The sequence below is a fragment of the Oxyura jamaicensis genome, chromosome 6 (genome assembly GCF_011077185.1).
Source record: "Oxyura jamaicensis isolate SHBP4307 breed ruddy duck chromosome 6, BPBGC_Ojam_1.0, whole genome shotgun sequence".
In the NCBI taxonomy this organism is placed as follows: domain Eukaryota; kingdom Metazoa; phylum Chordata; class Aves; order Anseriformes; family Anatidae; genus Oxyura; species Oxyura jamaicensis.
In genome coordinates this window covers 18276071-18294596 of record NC_048898.1, presented here as the reverse complement: position 1 = coordinate 18294596, position 18526 = coordinate 18276071, and the positions used below count along the sequence as shown (strand labels likewise).

The 18526-nt window shown below is 39.9% G+C and overlaps 1 protein-coding gene and 1 long non-coding RNA gene across 3 annotated transcripts in view; both read right to left on the bottom strand.

Moving 5' to 3' along the window:
• Positions 1 to 18526, bottom strand: part of WDFY4 (WDFY family member 4) — a 134196-nt gene that overhangs the window by 5939 nt on the left and 109731 nt on the right. For both annotated transcript variants that reach the window (XM_035330291.1, XM_035330292.1), the window contains 7 exons: positions 16919 to 17072; positions 15754 to 15845; positions 10562 to 10774; positions 9895 to 10042; positions 8874 to 9031; positions 6948 to 7106; positions 2884 to 3063 (listed from right to left, as the gene is read on the bottom strand). In XM_035330291.1, coding sequence (XP_035186182.1) covers positions 2884 to 3063; positions 6948 to 7106; positions 8874 to 9031; positions 9895 to 10042; positions 10562 to 10774; positions 15754 to 15845; positions 16919 to 17072 — 1104 coding nt within the window. The remainder of the gene's footprint in view (positions 1 to 2883; positions 3064 to 6947; positions 7107 to 8873; positions 9032 to 9894; positions 10043 to 10561; positions 10775 to 15753; positions 15846 to 16918; positions 17073 to 18526) is intronic.
• LOC118169216 lies at positions 818 to 2614 on the bottom strand. The gene is made up of 3 exons (XR_004751964.1): positions 2082 to 2614; positions 1766 to 2047; positions 818 to 1217 (listed from the first exon to the last, which is right to left on the bottom strand). It is a non-coding gene; the product is annotated as an uncharacterized LOC118169216 (long non-coding RNA).

Genomic DNA, 18526 nt, shown 5'->3' with positions numbered 1-18526 from the left:
AGTGCTTCTAAATGTTACTGATCTACAGATAAACATTCTCTTAAATACGGACATGGAGTTTACCTCCTTAACTGTGAAACCTTTGGTGATTTCACAATCCTCCTCTGCCCCTCACAGGGAGCTTAATGTCATCGCATTTTTAGACTGTTTTGCATTCGACCAATGACCAGCTCAGCATTCAATGAGCGGCACTTCCAATGCAGAAAACATCCTTTGCAACTGAATCTCTCCTACTTCTTCAGTGCAGGTGGATAGTCTTACCAGGGACTGCATATAAGGAGCAAATACACAGGTATCTTCGGGGCAAGGAACAAACAGAATCAAAAGCTGATGCTGCAGTCTTAAATAATCTTATCACAAGTGCCCTTTGATCAAGATACTAACTGAAATTTCACCCAAACTTTTCACCCTTGATGCATACTAAGAGCCAGTTAAACAGAACAGCATCAGCCAAGTCATCTGATTCTGGTGAAGGCCAGTGTGCCCTTAAATTAGCAGTGCGCATCTGTTTTAAATCAGCTAACACTGTATGTCACCCCTGATTTGGGGAAAGGGCTCTTCACATTGGAGGGCAGGATTCTGAAGATAAAACAGAAGATTTGGTTTGAAACGTTGAAACAGAGTTGCCAATAATTAAAGAGATTAAATGTCAGCTACCTCATCTGCATGTCTGTTTATTTGGTAATTATCTACAGCGTTTTTCAGGTCTAGACAAGAGATTTAAAACTGAAATCACAAGTTACAGCATGCTTTACAATCCTGCTTAGCTTTTAAACTCTTTGGGAAAGCCTTTTTTTTTTTTTTTTTGGTGCCTAAGTGATACAAACACCATGAAGTTTGGATCTATAATTGGAGATTCCAGATGCTAAAGCAAATATAAAACCAATCATGTCACAAACAGGTGTAAAGGACTCTTACTTCACAGAAAAGTGATTCAGAAATGTGTTTCCTTCAAATCTTTGCTTTAAAACATTCTGAATTTTCCAAGAAAAAAACTCATTACCAAAATGTCACTTTGTATCAAACAAAATATTTAATTTAGCACAATGGAAGCATTGTTTCTATCTTCATGTTATAATAAATATCAAATTATGAAATAAACATACTTTAAGGTTTCTTTCTTTTAAATGAACCTTTATGCAGACAATTGTCCAATCAGTTTAACTATTTTAATTTTTGGACAGTTTAGGAGAGGTGCTCCCAGCTGAAATGGCTACCTGTCCTGGTTTCAGTTAGGACAGTTATTTTCCCTCCTAGTAGCTGGTAGGGTGCTATGTTTTGGATTAGGATGAGAAGAGTGCTGATAACATGCTGATGTTTTAATTGCTGCAGAGCACTGCTTATACTAAGCCAAGGACTTTTCAGCTTCTCACTCTGTCCTGCCAGCGGGCAGGCTGGGGGTGCAGCAGGAGTTGGGAGGGGACAGACCCAGGACAGCTGACCCAAACTGGCCAAAGGGGTATTCCATACCATCTGACGTCATGCTGAACAATATATAGGGGTGACTAGCCGGGGTGGGGGGGCCGGCTGCTCGGGGTTGGGCTGGGCATCGGTCAGCGGGTGGTGAGCAATTGCATTGTGCATCACTTGTTTGTACATATTATTATTATTATCATTATTATTTTCTATCTTAATAAACTGTCTTTATCTCAACTCACAGGCTTCACTTTCCCGTTTCTCTCCCCCATCCCAGAGAGGGAGGGGGGAGGGTGAGCGAACGGCTGTGTGGTGTTTAGCTGCCAGCCGGGTTAAACCACAACACTACCATTAATGGTAGGTTGGTTAAGACGAAGAGGACTCTATGCTTTTTAGATATGAAGCCCATGTTATCCTACCCACTCATTTCAGAATGCTTGGCACTATTTCAACTGCCTTCTCAAGGGGCCACCAGGTTTTGTGAGGTGGCCAGCTGAAGCTACTGGCCACATATTACTACTAACCAGGAACCCTGGTGCTGGGTACCAAGCTGGCACTCAGACTACTTAATTCCTGCCCTCAATCACTAGTCATTAGACTGCATGGTTAGTGAAGCTCTAATATGAGAGGGCTATTTTGGCACAGACTAACTATAGAACACCTACTTGGTTTCTCACTGCTATGAATTCAGTTTTGCCTCTCTTGGTAAAAACTCCAGTACTGGCTGTACTCACAAATTGTCTGAGCAGCTGGAACCTTGCTGTGGTATATTAGCATAGAAAATACAAATATACAAGTAACATTCTTGGGAGGTAGAAGGTTGGAAAAAAATAATATCCAGAGCGCTTACAGTTAAATCCAATAGAAAATATTTTCCTATCAGCATGCATGCAATTGCAGCCAGGCCCAGACCACGACAGGATTATTTCCACTGCTGGTAAACGAAAACACAACCACTGTTATCAAGAGCACACCCCTCAGCTGACTGTAGGAGGGAAAGCAAAAACAAAACAAAAACAAACAAACACATAAAAACAAACACACAAACACTATCACTGCAAGGGTGTAAGAAAGTTGTCAGCTGAGATGGGAGACTGAGGTCCAGCACTCCTCAGCTGACACGGGTCTGCTGCATGAATGTCAGGAGAAATTAATGGGATAATGAAAGCAATAAGATTATGGGTTAGCCAGATCCAAGAGCTACTAAGGTAATACTTCATGTTCTGCAAACTAAAAGAGTTTTAATCCTGCTATCCACCTAAGATGCTTCTGTTTAGCTACTCAGTCTAAAACGTTGCTTTTAGTGCTCCCCTCTTATCATTAAGAACACTATTAGCAATCTCTATAGAAAGAAAAAAAATCAATGTATCAGACTCAGGATGTTTTTATGTTGTGAAGAGCACCCATTAAATTATCATGAAATGTTCATGGATGCATCAGAAGAAAGATGATAAATGAAGATCTTACTGTTGAATTGTTGATGGCAACAGAACAGAGACTTGCCCCATGGGCAGGAAGCTGGGTTATGTACGTCAGCTGGTTCAGGTCCCAAATGATGCAGGTTCTGTCATCAGATCCACTCACGATTATGCTGTAGGTCACAGACGCAGCAAGGCAGGTCACTGCCTGAGAGTGCCCATACAGAGCCTGGTGGGGAAAAAAGCGACAAAACACTACAGTGTGTGGCTGATTTACTAGGGACCTGCAGTTCTACGGACATTTACTTAGCAAGAGTAAGCAACCAAGTCACACTTTGGAGAGCCAAAAAACATATGAAGTAGAAATCCCAAAGATCCTTATAGAACCACCCTTTTCCTCAACTTGTAGTTGAGGAAAGTTGAGTATCCAAGAGATTACATGACTTGCCCCAAGTTGCATGGTAAGTCAGGTAAAACAACTCAACTCTAGCCCTTGGCATATGTTTCAGATTCTACCACACAGTGGTTTGTATGCAAAACATCAATAAATTCAGTCAAGGCAGTCTTAAGCAAGTAAAATTTGGACTTGAGATTATTTCCCCAAAAATTTAAATCATTTTGAAATAAAACTTAAGATATATTTCAGTGACCTTCCCAGACTTTTCTTTCAATTTTTCTGAACAAGTACTAACATTTTTCTATTTTTAAATAAGAATAAAAACAGCATTTGTTTTTATTTTTGCTTTAAAAAGCTATATATGAATTCTTCTCTCATTCATCATTATCCAACATCCTTCCTCTGTTTTCTAGGTTCCAGAGATATACAGAATATCCAGTTTAATTTAGTTTTAATCAGTTTCATTTAAAAAGACTATATTTTAGGCAATTTAACATCACAGAAGTCATGAACAGGAATATACTGATGACAACTGTGTAATGTAGCATTCTCAAGTGACAGCAGCATACATTTCTGCTGCATAACCACCAATGACATTAAAGCCTGTAGGGCAACAGAGAAAGAGTCCTTCACAGATTTCCTGAAAAGCCTTTCAGGGCTCAATTATTAACTGCCTTACTGTGAAAAATCTGATCCACCAGTTTAATGTTGGTTTTAACAGTAAATGCATATTCCCTGCTGGCTTCCTCTACATGACTTAATTAACACATTTTCAGGGTTTGTCTCAGTTCAGAGGCAGAGTCACAGAGCAGGATAGCCACATGTCCTGAATGATTTTTGTGAACGCATCTCATACTCTTTTCCAGTCTGTGAATATCATACTGAACTCTTTTAGCTAACATGTGCTGCCACTCGTCAAGGTTATTAGGACAACAGTATTCAAACATGAATCTACTGGAGAAGAAGCTGAGCTGCAGCTATGACCTACTGAAGGTGACCTGCAACTGCAAGGGATGAATTCCAGCTTGCAGTGTATTCCATTGAAGAGAATCATCAGCTAAAAATACTGGCACAAAATGGCATCTCCATCAGCAGTCCTCAGAGGTCGGAAGCACTCCCAGCTCAGCAGTAGCTTACAACTGGCTGTAGAAGTCTTTTTACAAAGGGCTGGATGTAACCTAATGCCTGTGCTCAAGAACTGCTCAAGACCTCTGCAGAACGGGCTGTAACAAGGCGGGTTCAAGAGCTCCAAATTCCTTCTCATTCCTCTGAAGAAGGAAAGGAAAGGAAATGTACCCACTGTGACAACATTCGTACTGCCGAGACAAGCTAAGCTCCTACATAAATTTTATTCAACTCCCTTTTACTTTTTTAACTCAGAAAGACTTGGTGGTAAGTACTTTAAATGCAAGCTGAGTGTGGAAGAGAAGGATAGATGAGAGCTCAGTTAAAATTTCAGCTTTGATCTACCAGTATTTCGATATGTATTAATGCAAAAACAGTCAGGTGCAAGTGCTGGTAGCTCTCTAGTGTCTTCTTGTTATTCCTCATGAAGTTTGTGAAGGTTTTCCCTTAATGGAGAAAAGAATTGTGAGGCCTGTCTCCACAGTAAATTCACAAATCAACAACAACAACAACAAAAAAAAAATCCAAAAAAAAAAAGCTAATCAGCTTCACTGCAGGAATGCTCAGTCCACAAAAATTGAACCAAGATCTGGCCATCCAATGCATCCACTGCAACTGGCTGACACAGGCACAGATACTTCACAGCTATGCTCAGTACCTCCCTGACAGGTTGGCCCCGCACACACAGCACAGCTTGCCCATGCTTCTCCCAGCCTGGTGTTTCATTCAGCCCAGAAATTCTGGGGGGCGAATTGCATGGGTTGCTGTGTTCATGAACACTGAGGGAACTGGTAAATTGCACAGATCAATACTGAGGCTATTATGCTCAGTCTTTAGTGTTTCACAAAACTGGGGAAGCAGTCCCTGCTTGAGATGGAAAAGTGACTTTTTATGCTGAAATATAGTTTCTGCACTTTACTACATTCCATACCAGAATGTGTCAGTCCCATGAGACAGCTGATAAGTGAATAGCATCCACTTTATAGCACATCAGCTTTACTTAAGCAAAGTTAATTCTCTCAGGAAAGATGATACAATTTTTGTTGTTGTTCAGAAAAAACAAAACAAAACAAAACAAAAAAAAACACCAACAACAAAACAGTCACCATGAAACAGTGAATTACATGAACGCAGCATGTAATTCACTGGAAGACATTTAGAACCATAGTTCAAATTTACATCTAATGCCAACTCATCAAAAAAACAAAGGTCTCTGCAAGCAAAGAGAAGGAAAAAAAATACAGCATTTGTCACTGTATGACCTAATGCCGCTTTATGGACCTTGGGTAATATCAGATTAATCACAGCGGAACACATCAGCAAAGCTGATTTTATATTGTTAAAGAGAAAGGTATGATACTGAAGATGAAAGAGCTTCTTCAATTAGCTGCCTGAAACTCGAACAGATCACCAGACTGGTATCATTTTAATGGTTATGAAGATTACTGCTTATATTTTCTCTGCTGTTATTTCTTCCATTTCTGTGTCCACCTCTTGGCTTGGAATACTAAGCAGAGGGATTAAAAGGTCATCACTCAAGATTTTATCTCCTAGTTTTGGCTTCTCAAGAAAAAAACATAGAACTCAGAAGAGAAGCTTCTCTAAACAGTTTTCCTCCTAATTTCAACACCCAAAAAGTTCAGATAAGTGAAGGTCTAGGAACTTCTCTGGCCTCCCAGCAGACACAGATGTTTTCACATTATTTAAATGACAAATAAAGTATTTTTTGCTTCAGGTATGGAAAGCACTGAAATATCTCCTGAATATCTCCAGAGCATATGAATAGAACAAGACTCTAGAAAAGAACTTGCAGACCTCCTTGCTGATCAATGAACCCATTATTAGTTTGCCTAAGAGTAGCAGAGAGTTTTCTGTCTCTTGAATTCTTAGGGAAGAGAAGTCAGATGCTGCCTTTCAGATATGATAGTACTCCATATTTTCTTATAAAGCTGGGAACTCACTCTTCACTTTTGCAAATGAAATAGCATTTATACAGCTGCTGGGTGACACCAGATGAACTCCAAATCAACAAACACTAAAGGACTGTGGACAAGAAGGTCACAAACTGTATCATTGTAGGGATCTTTCCCTACCTCGTGGAGTGATAGACAAACCTTTTAAATTCTCTATTCCATTTGAGGGAGAAGTATGAAGGGCTTTGCCTAGTCAAGCCTTCATCTCCATCAGCTAAGTTGACAGGGTGTTTTGGAGATCCTGCCCACTGCTCTAGCAGCCGAAAAAGAACTAGGACCATCTCCAGCTAATATTGGCTTTTGAAAATAATCCAAAGGTTGGCTACAAGGGAGGACATGCCTTATTGTCACTGTTTCTTCTATCATTGTAAACTTAGGAAATGCTACCAAGGAAAAAAATCAATCAAACAAACAAACCATAACACATAAGGTATGGGTATAAGGCATATAATCAGCTCCTGAACTGACAAGTTTTCACATTATACCTTTTTTTTTCCTTATCACCTTCTTCTGCCTTTTTGATTCACTGTAGCATGTTTTCTCTTCCAATTTTCTGACAGAAAGAAACTTGCCTTTTGCTTTTTATTAAATTTCTGTACCAAGAGTCACAGTACTCACCTGTCTCAAGTTCAGATGTTTCACTTTGTCCTTGACCAAAGAAAGTTCCCAGACACACACAACCGAGCTTGTTCCAGATGTGATTATGGTAGTTGCTGAAGGACACACAGCGCAGAGGCATTTACCCCAGTCTGCCATGCACTCAAACGTAGTCATGTTCTGTATGAGAAAGCAGCTTTCAGCCAAAAACTCATCTGGTGATACTATGCATTTATTAATACCAAATGGCAGATTTAATTTTCAGAACTGAGCCTCTTTTAACCCAGGAAAGAAAAGCTCATCTTATCCCAAGTCTCTATGTTGACAGCACAGTTTTATAATGTATATACGCTCACTGTGGCTGCATGCAGCTGTGCCAGACTCTGGAGACCAAACAGGAAGGCTGGATAAAGGTCATTGTCTTAGGACAACAGAGTTCCAGCCCCACTTGTGCTACAGACTTCCTACATAGCTTCAGGCAAGTTCATTCTGCCACCATATAGCAACAGTATGCAAGCATTCAATGTAGATTAATAACAAAGCTCAGGTTATGACTGCCACCACTAACAAAGTAGTGCCAGGCTCAGCTACACCTTCATCATACTTGGATTGAATAGCCAAAGCACTAAATTCCATTCTGGCCAACTGCTCTGCTAGCAGTACCAAGCTGGCCTAAACCAACTCTACACTGCTGCAATTATAGTACAAACATCCTCCCACTCACAGTCTGCCTTAGCTCTCTCACACCCAATGGGAATGACAGCACAGTGGTAATGATTCTGATGAACCTGGATGCCAGAGTTACAAAATCATACCATGGACAAAACAAACCTTTACTACTTCAATGAAGGCAACAATATATTTCAAGTGTATCTTCAATATATTTTCAACAGAGGCACTGTTGTCCCAAAAGAGATTCAAGCTGAACCCTTAACTACTTCTTAGAGCAACTGTATATTCACTGCAAGAGGCTCAGTGACACCCTGACTTTTGAGCAATGCCAGAATATTTTATGGTACCTTGATCTTTGGAGGAAAAAAATAAGAACAACCACCACCATTCTGTAACTTCCTTTCTTCTGAGTCAACCAGAAGAGATTAAGAAAAAAGTTTATACCTATGGCAGCACTATAAGTTACTGAGCACCAATTTTAATTTGCTATAATGAAAATCAATGGAAAAAAACTCAGTGATTTTACAGAAATCAGAAAGTAAAAATAAATCTCGTGTTTTTTGCATGTCCAGTGGCTGTGGATATGTCTGTAAAAACATAATGATATGGTTTATACTAGCTCTGATACCCAAGCTAGTATTTTGTTGAATGACTAATTCTGCTATTTTGATACCCAAGCTAAATTGGATGTCTTTGCACATCATAACGTTGTCCCAAACACATGCAATATCAGTGTGTTTGTGGTAGAGAAGAACTGAATCTGTCCAGTGCCCTAGCCAGCAGTGTGGTGGCACAGACCCTTGATTTTTAACAGCAAAGAAGTAAGAGTATCAGCTTTCTAGAATAGGAGACGTTATTATGTTGAATGAATGCACTGGGCTAAGCTTGGGAGCCAGAGGGGAATTGACAGATGGTCCTATCTTAATTCCAGCAGAAAGTTCTGCACAATGAAATTTCCAATTGTGAGCCAGAAGACCTTGTATTGTCCTTACAACCTATAAAATGGCATTTCTCCTTCATTGTGACAGACAACAAAGTCACCTGAAGGAAAACTCAAGATCATTTAGACGGAAAAAGTCATATTTTTCAGCAGTGAAATAATTTTGTACTCTAATGGAATATCTGATTTGAGAATCCTCAAAAAGCTTGACTGCAAAAAGTCATGCAGAGCACTCTCCAAAATCAGCTCCCCTACAGCCTCTCAACTGGGTCCCTGAACAAGACATACCACAACATAATATCCATTTCTGAAATGCTTAGACTTTTTCTATTTACCTTTTCAGACCCATAGTTGCCAAAGCAGCAAGTGAAGTCTTCAAATCCCCAGCAGAATGTTTTGTTCCAAAGAGGAGGAATCAAAACTTTGTTTTTTTCAACAGCCAGAATGCCCTTCTCAGTATGAACAATGTGTCCAATAGCTCCCTTGGGATAATCTGACAAGACAGAGAACACATTTAATTCTGTTGTTTTTAGAACACTAACGTTAACTTACAGCCTTACATGGCTTTGTGGTGGGGCTGGCATGCCCCACAACTGGGCTCAATGTGCTGGGACCAAGTCCACAGACAGAAATCCGCTCTGCCACTGAGATTCCAAGACAATGGTGGAAACTCCCTTCTCGAACAGACCAACATAGGTCCATGCAGAGGTGGAGATTGGCTCCAAAGAAAGGGACAGCAGTGTCATTAAGCTCCTTTTCACTGGCAGATGGCCTTATGCCATGAACTATACGATGCAGGTTATGTCACCCACAGCCTCTGTAGTACAGCTACAGGAGTCTGCTGGCCACACAAAAATGTGCAATGTAAATACCATTATCATGGGATGAGAAGAAGTACATACACTAAAATTTTCAAGGCTTGTTAGAGTTAAGAAAAATAGACTACAAAAAAGATGAAGAAAAATAAGTAGATTGGAAGACCAAGAGGTGCAGAAAGAAAGAATTTACTTGGCTAATGAAAATAAAAAGAGAATGAAAAGAGCAAGCTTTATGCTTTAACTTGATACATCCAGAATGTAGAAGACAGAAAAGATTTAGGTGTCGTAAATAAATCTGTTCTGAACTCTACAAAAGAAGTTTCAAGATTTCTCTTGAATGTCTGAGTATTTTCAATGCCCCCTCACAACACACGCATATGCAAATAACAATTGTCTGAAGGGATCTTGGTGGTACCAGCTCATGTCAACTCACACAAAGCTGTGTGACTATATTTATTCTCTTAAAAGTCCAGTTTCACCCCCATCCAAGAATCCTACACTTAGTAGCTCAGAAAATGGAGCACAGCCCCTGCTGCACCTTTTACTGTAACTGGTGAGAGCTTCAGGTTTTGCAGACTGCTGATGAACGGAGGAAGAATTCCACTTGACTGAAAAGACAGCATTGCTTCTCTTCCTGATGAACTTTTACCCTGGGCATTCCTGGATGGATGTGGCTTAGTGAAGAGCTAGAACAACAAAGGAATGGCATTGAAAAACACGTCTCTATCAGCCAGATCATGCAGGAGACACATTTAAAACATTAATCATAGACTCCAGAACCATCAAACACAAACCTCTTCATTAAAATGAGTCCATCTTATCATTACACTTTCCATCAGACTACATCCCTTACAGGGATTGGAAGCTACTCCCAGAGATTCAGGAGAAGAGAGAAAACCATAGGTGAGAATTTGAGCTGCCTTCATTTGCCTGTATGCAGCTCCAGACTAGTGGTTACTCATGAAGATACTGAAGGAGCAGAACCCAGATTTGATACCACAGCTGTATGGTATATGACTAGAACAGCATAATTAGAGAAGTGGAGTCACACCATCTGGAGAACTCTACGGCCCATCTTTTAACAGATTTAAATCAGAGACTGTCTGTGATTTAAGTTTCTTCTCTTGATTTCCCATTGAAATAATACAAGACCAAAATAATTTATGCTCTCTGTTTTTCCTTATACTCTCATAATCAAGTGATACCTGCTTTGGTATCTGTCCAAAGTTGCTGATAAAACCCAGGATGGTGCTCTTAATCAGAGGATCTTTGATGTTGTTGAGGTCCATCTTGTCTCCATAGAAGTAAGGGTGGTAGGTGTTAACTGCCTCCACAGCAGCTGAGCCATGCTGCTTGTGGCCAAAAATCAGGTCTATCCAGCGATGGAGGTGTGCGCTGACATAGTCACTTTCCAGTGCCTGAAACCAAAGAAAATTAATTCGGTAGAGTGCATCCATTGCAGATGTGTTACTACTCCCCGTTCCCTGCTGGAGACAAATTCTACACAGCACTCTCTGAAAGCAAATCCTCACACTTTCAGTTCTTCCAGTACAATCTTTCACAGCACGTCCTCACAACATGAGGCCAAAGAGATGTAGGGGAGATCCTCACAGGAAAAGGAAGGACAGGGTGAGGCATGCTTGACATAGCAGACACCAGTTACGCTATCTTCAGGGAAAACACAGGCAGGTTCTACTAAGCAAAGCACAAGCATTCCACAGGTTTTGGCACATCCTCCAGTTTCCAAGCGTACATTAAACGCCTGTGCTATGATTTCATCAATACTGTTACTGACATGAGATGGTTTAAATGAATATTTATTTTTAGCATTTAGTACCACCTTTTGGTTCTGTAGACAATCCACAGGTGATTTAAGGTACTACTCTCTTTGTAGAAACAGGCCTTAGTTATGAATTATACTGAGTAGCAGAGACTTTATTTGAGAAGATATGTGAGTATATATTGGAAAGGAAGATAACTAGCAAAGAAGCTTTAAGTTGTGTCTGAAGGTTATGGTAGGAGAGGGTACATGCCATGAACCATGGCATGCTCAGGAAATGCAGAGCTTGTAGTGAAATCGCAAGGGGTGCCACAAGGCAAGACAGGCAGAGCATGAAGGGCTTTGCAAGTAGCAGAGTTGGGGTGCAGCAGGACAGCTGTATGACAGAAGCTTCACGACAGACTGGGTTTCATCAACACACACATTTTACAACCCTCAAAATGTTTAAGCAGAAATAGATGCAGCACCAGACTCCCTCAACGTGGAAAAGCTCAAGGTCTGAACTTTTGAACTTTTCCCCCCCAAAGTAAAAAATGGCTCTCTCTGTCTGACTAGATCTGCCACCCACAGTCACAGGCATGTGGATTAACACAACCAGAAGAAATAGCTACTACTGGAGAAGATCAAAAGAGAAGCTACAAGGTAATACACATCCATCCTAATGTGGGCTCCCTAAAAGGCTCAATGTGATAGCAGAAAACTTGTGCTTGGAAGACCCAGACAACAAGTTCAAGGGCAGTGGACAGGAGTTTGAGTCAAACCTTTGCCCACCTCCAGATTAGTCAGCCTTATCTATGAAGCTTTGCTAAACACTATTGCCTCTGCCATCACCTGCATTACCAAATCTTTGTGCATTCCACAATTGCCTTGCTCAATGATTCAAGCATCAGTGTTAAGCATTATTAAAACTACTTTCCTATCTCCAAATCATTTGACTATGTAATACTCCCTGATGCTCAGTTAAAGGTCTCCCAAGTAGACCATCCTACCCAAAGCACAGCAGAAATAAACACGCTAATGGGATCCAGAACAATGGCTCATTTCACAGAGCAGACAGTGAGCCCAATACTGGTTTAAATGACCCTACCCACAGCTAAAATGATTGCAGGGCAGAGCAGAGAACAACCACAGTATACAATTTTTCCCCTGCAAACAACAAGAAACACTTCTCAGAATTCATTCTTATTAATAAAAGCCGTTAGTGCATGAATTACAAACTGTAAATTTTGTCTGGCATCATCATCAGAGCAAAACAAAGCCACCAACTGAGATGAGACTGTGCAACCACTCAGTATTTCACTGAGCACTGTGATGTGCCCAGCAAGGCAGGGAGAACTGAGGTCTAAGAAGAAAGTAAAGAAATTACTTTATGAAGACCAGATTCTTAGCTTATTATACATGAAATAGGAAGTGACTCACAGTTTTAGCTCAAGAACAATTCTTTGCTCTCATACTCCTTAAAGAAATAACCAGGTTTCACAACAGTGTTAACCCGTATCTGTTTAGTGTTTTAAACTCTGTGAAGCCTCCTGAAAAGCACTGTTGATACCAGTAGCAAATACGTTTAGCCTTGCAGGTGATTTCAGAAGTTAGAGAAGCCTACATTCTAGAGTTCAAGATCTCTACCTCTTCAGTATTAGATGAAACTTTCCCAGGCAGGCTAATCAACTGACTTTCCATGGCAAGGTTTCTTGCACCCTCCATATGTAATACCTGGTGCTACTAGTGGTTGGAGATAAAGTACTGGACTGACTATACTCGAGATCTGCTCAGGCCTAGCAAATCATTAAGAACATGACTCTATAAACATGGTTTTCTTTTTGCTCAGCTGCTCCTAATTGAGATTTCAATTCATTTGTACAAGTTGCATGGTTTCATCAGCTGTGCCAATGCTATCAAATAGTGCAGCTCAGTAGAAGCAGGTCTGCAGAACACAACAGCTGGTAGAGAGGGCCCAGTATCCACATTATATGCACTGTGGGGGCTTTACTTCAAACTAGATCTAGTCTGCTCCCCCAGGCTGAATGCCATCAGTGGCAGGAGCATAGCTTAGGTGCACAACTGCAGTGCAGCTTCTTGTTTCATTTCATTCAAAGTTAATCTAGCTAACAATCTGAGATCACTTTGCAGTGAGAACAAAACCATGCTACGCAGGGATGATTGATAGATCATTTCAAAACTAAACCCTTACGCCAAACGACAGGGCTAAAGCAGATGTTCCCATTGAATTTAAGTGCCCTCAGAGTGCCCAGCATTAACAAGCAGTAAGGAGCAAAGCCCAGTACTTTACATCCAAACAAGACAGAATGTAAGAGAAAGCATACCTCCCTATGCTTTTCTTTAAAGAACAACAGTATAAAATTGCAGCAGCTCTCAGGTGTCTATGTATTTCTGTCTGCAGCTCCTCTGTTAGAGAAGTGTTGTCATTCCCATGTTTAGCAAACTGGAGGACAGAGACTAAGCACCTTGGGAGGTTACAAGAGGGAGCATGAGTCAGAGTTTAGGAAGAAACCAGAAAGCCCCAAAGCCTACATGCCTTCTTTGGAGTCCCGGAAGAAAAACAGGGAACAGTTACATGTTTGACTGAGGTGGGCAAAACCTACTTGCAGCAGTTAACACCGAGTTGTTTCCCTGCAAGGAATGTGACTGGGCAGTCCCTAGGCTCAACTCTTCACTTTGGAAAGGACCGTACTTCAACCAGTGAGCCCACAATGCACACAACACTTAAAACAAGAATCTCCCTCCTCACAATCAATGTATTGTCATGTGCTGATGAGCAATGATCAAAATTCAGGTCTCTTGTCCCTTCCATTACCTTTCAGTGTACCTGCAGTTCTGAGCCTTTAAATCACTCTAGGCACCTTCAGTGATGCCTAACTCAGTAACCTGTTACTGTGTACATATAGGAGCTTAAGCAGTCTGAAAGTGTTTCAATCTCTCTTCATCTCAGTTATTTATTTTGGAAAAAAAAAAAAAAAAAAAAAAAGTCATCTCCCTTCTTCATCCATCTCGTGTTACAAAGTTGTAAACAGAGAGGGGACAGTCTGACTAAAAAATGGAAGCTGTTCAGATACTGGATAATGTTTTCTTTCCAAATCAGAACAAAAAGCCTATCAGATTTTCTCATGTATCAAAATCCCTCCCTCCCCAAATTCTAAATTTGGAAAAATAACATAATTTCATTTTACTAATAATGAAGCTTTATACCATACAATATTAGCTATAACAACTACCTCTTGAAAATAAAATATTTTTAGTTCAGCCTATAATCTAATATAACTATTGCAATGAAAAGATCATTACCGAAGCATTTTGAAAACAAAGACAGAAAATCAAAATGATTTATTGAGAGATTTCCTTGTTACTACCAACACACACTCATCTCAACCAGACTTGTTTTCTGGTGAAAAGCTGTTCCATACGTCTCTTTCCCAGACAGTTCTACTCACTGTGCACTTGTCAACCCAGAAACACTGGGCTGTGATGGGAGTTACACATTTAACTGCTACAGAAATACAAGGTAAAACAAAGAAGAAGATTAACATAGCTTCTGTAATGGTACTGATGAATATCTGAATACGCTGTAAATTCAAAATGCTGGTTTAGGTTACTAAAATGCGTGGCAAACACCATGGAGTCTAGCTACTAAGCATGCAGACACACTTGAGACTTACTAATAACAGCAAGTAGCTATTTTCCCCCACCACATAACTTGGAATATCATTAATTCACAAGTTTTTTTGTACCAAAGAAGATCTTCATGGAAAACAGCGATAAATGACTATTTTCTATCACATTTTTAAAATGATTGAAAAGGTTTTTTTTGTTTGTTTTTCTTTTTCTTTTTTTTTTTTTTTTTTTTTTTTAAGTATATACAGTAGATAACCATTTCAAAATAATTAAAAGTAGCAAGATAGAAATGTAACTTCTTCAAAAGTAGTTTTTAGCACTTATTGTTCTGACACTGACTTTAAGTGAATTGTTCAGGTCGTGATATCACACCAGAGACTAAAGGGAGCCTACTAAATTATTCAACTAAAAATGAAATACCTCATTAACAATCCTCAACAGTCCTAAAACAGAAACTATGGCAAGAATATTAAGAAAAAAAAAAAAGTAGGTAAGCACGGGCTTAGACTGTACTCATGCTCACTCGCAGGAGGAACCTGAGCACATGTGAACGAATCCACAAATTTCAACAGGCTCACCCTCATGTTCAGAGCTATTCACAAGTCAAAGCATTCACAGCATCAGGAATTAGGGAGATGGTGTGTGATACTACAAAGCATTAACTTATTTGGAATACACATATTTTTTTAGCAGCAATTCATTCTTTACAAGATATACAGATGATGCACATTATTAGGAGCCTGTTCTCTTCAACCTGGTTTCATACAAGAAAATTTACTTCAGGGTGGAGTAACAGCCTGTAAACCAACTCATAAAGGATTTTTTCTTTAAAGATTGGTAAAAATGGTATGGCTCAACATGGGACTACACCTAGATTACTGATAACACCCAGTCATAAACATTTTAGTTTGTGACTCTGGCCTTCAGGATTTCATTTTCAGTGGGACCCAGTTCAGCACTATGTCCAAAAACTTCATATTCACTAACCTGTCTGTGCAGGAGAATGAATTTATGGGGGTCCCCATCTGCCCAAGGCGGGAGCTGCACATCACCCAGCACTGTGCCATCCTGCATGCAGCCTGCAGGAATTAAAAGAAAAAATAAAAACAAGAATTACACACATTGCAAAAAGGAATAGCTTTTCCAAAACAGTGAAGTTGAGGGAAATTCAGGTGATTTTCACACATGCAATTTCAGATTCTACATTGAATATAGTGTCATAGAACACTGCAGAATGTATTTCTCCTTGCATTTCTGATGTTAATAAAGCAGTGGGATGTTCTACAAACTGTAATTAATGCAGTAAAATCATGCATGTGCTCAGCACAATCATTTTAGCCCTGAATGCAAATTCAGGCAACACAAACTTGTTGGCACAACTTTGTTTTCATACATAATCCCATTGGACTGTCTGATATTTCTGCTACAGCAGTCTCTGGGAAGGATTTCATTGTCAAGTCCTTTGCTATCTGATTCCTTTCAGAAGATAAACATATGTTTTCAAATCAGGGCACAGTGTTACATGACTGGTTGACCTAAGTTAAGACTCAGGTTTGGGACTACAAATTTCCTTACAGTGTAGCAGTGAACAGATTCAGGTTATTGGATTTACCTACTCTAAAATCTTTCTGTATATTTGCTCTTTATCAGTGAGATTCTGCTGCGTTTTTTAGATCCCTCCACTAGACTGCGCAGGTCAATTTCTGAGTTTTGATTTCAGCCAGGCTCTGCTTTTTCATCTCCTCTTGAAGATTAAACTACCCTAATTCTTCACTATCTTTTACCAACATTGACATCTTTTTCCTACACTGCCCTTTTCATAGCATGTCTCATTTCACTGAGATCTTGGGTACAATTTATGACTAGATTTCAAAATCACTAGTTAGGTGCCTTTGGTATTATCAATTTAGGATGAGCCTTAAGGAGTCTCCTCTGCCTTCCTCTATGGCAATCCTCTATGCCTATCCTCTGTGGATATAAAAAGATTATACTCTTGAAGATTTCTTTTAATAAAAAATTATCTCACTTGATTGGAGAGCCTCATCAGTCAGCATAGTCCAGTGACCAAATACTAACATGCAATCTAGAACTTCTCTCTTGGTGTGATGCTAGGGAGCAGGAGGGGAGCAGTGAAGTCCCTTCTGGCACTTACCAAGTTCAAAATGGTTGGCATTGGTGAGGAACTCTGGCAGGTAGAAAAATTCGGGGATGAGCTCCCTAACATCACTCATATTGTCCCTTGATGCTGATTCCCACGTGCTCTTGACGCTGTGAAACATCCTGTCTGCAACATCAAAACTCCCACCCTGTTAAATGGACAAAAAGATTGCATTGTGAATATTCTGTTAAATAAGAAGCAGATGCAGAATCTTAGCCAATTCTGCAATAAACATCACACATTTGATTAGGTGATATCTCAAAATGTCTCAGCTCTGTTTACTGTCTCAGTCCTGAACTGTAGATATGTAGGTTAAGAATATCATGCAGCTTGAGATTTTGTGTAGGTTGCAAAAACACAGAAGCAAACAGAAACAATCAAAGACAGCTTAAGAATATCAGCATACTCAACATTAAGGCTTCTCAATGTAACTCATTTGTTTAATATCCCAAAGTGACTTGTAAGCAGTAGACACAGCTTTGATGTTTACATCCGTGAACCAAATAGTTGTGCAAAATCTTATGTGCAAACCTCTGGAGAAAGGCCCCTGGGGAAAGGTGGTACCACTGAAATAACAGTAATCACATCTGGGCAAACAGGAAAGGCCCGCTGGCCAGGCATCAGCAGGGAAGGAGGCACAGCATAAAGATGGGAAGAAGGGAAGAATGTTTGAGCCCAGCACTGAGTTGGTGTATGAGAAAGGAGAAACAAAAAGCCTCATATCCTGAGAGCATTTGAATATGTTTAGTTTAATGACAATAAAGCACTAGAAAATAGCAGCCTTCTTAGCCCTAACTATCATTCTGAACCAAGGCCTTTAGATAAAAATAAATCACTCACTGAATGAAGGATACATGCCTTACACTGCAACTATATCACAGAATCACAAAATAGTCTAGGTTGGAAGAGACCTCCAAGATCACCAAGTCCAACCTCTGACCTAACGCTAACAAATCTTCCACTAAACCATATCCCTAAGCTCTACATCTAAACGTCTTTTAAAGACCTCCAGGGATGGTGACTTAACCACTTCCCTGGGCAGCTTATTCCAGTGAGTAACAACCCATTCAGTAAAGAAGTTCTTCCTAATATCCAACCTAATATTTCCTACACAATTTTTAAATGGGATTTTAGATACAGTATGGATTTGTGAAAATAGCAGGTGCACATTTATATAGGGTTCCCTGCACTGAGAAAAGGATTTATTTTAACATAGAAGTCCTACAGTAACAGAAATATCCCAACAGACAGTTTTTGGAGATCATCTGAATGAGCTGTTCAGAATGATCGAGTTGAATCAGAAGAAAGCTGACTTTTAAAATTATGTAAAATTACAAAACTCAAGTCTACAATCTCTGTTAAGTCTGGGAACTGCAGGTCAAGAAGTAATTTTTGCCTTTTGTTAAGAAGAAACTACCCTCACAGATAAGCAAACAAAACACAGAAATCAATAAACCATAAGTTCTGAAGCCACATCTCCTTGCTTGTCTTTTGAGATAGACTCCAACCAAAAGCTAGCACAGTCCAGATGTAAAGACCTTGTCTCTGTTTCCCCTGAGATGAACTCTGACAGGACCTTTGGTCCTGCTTCATCTCTAAATG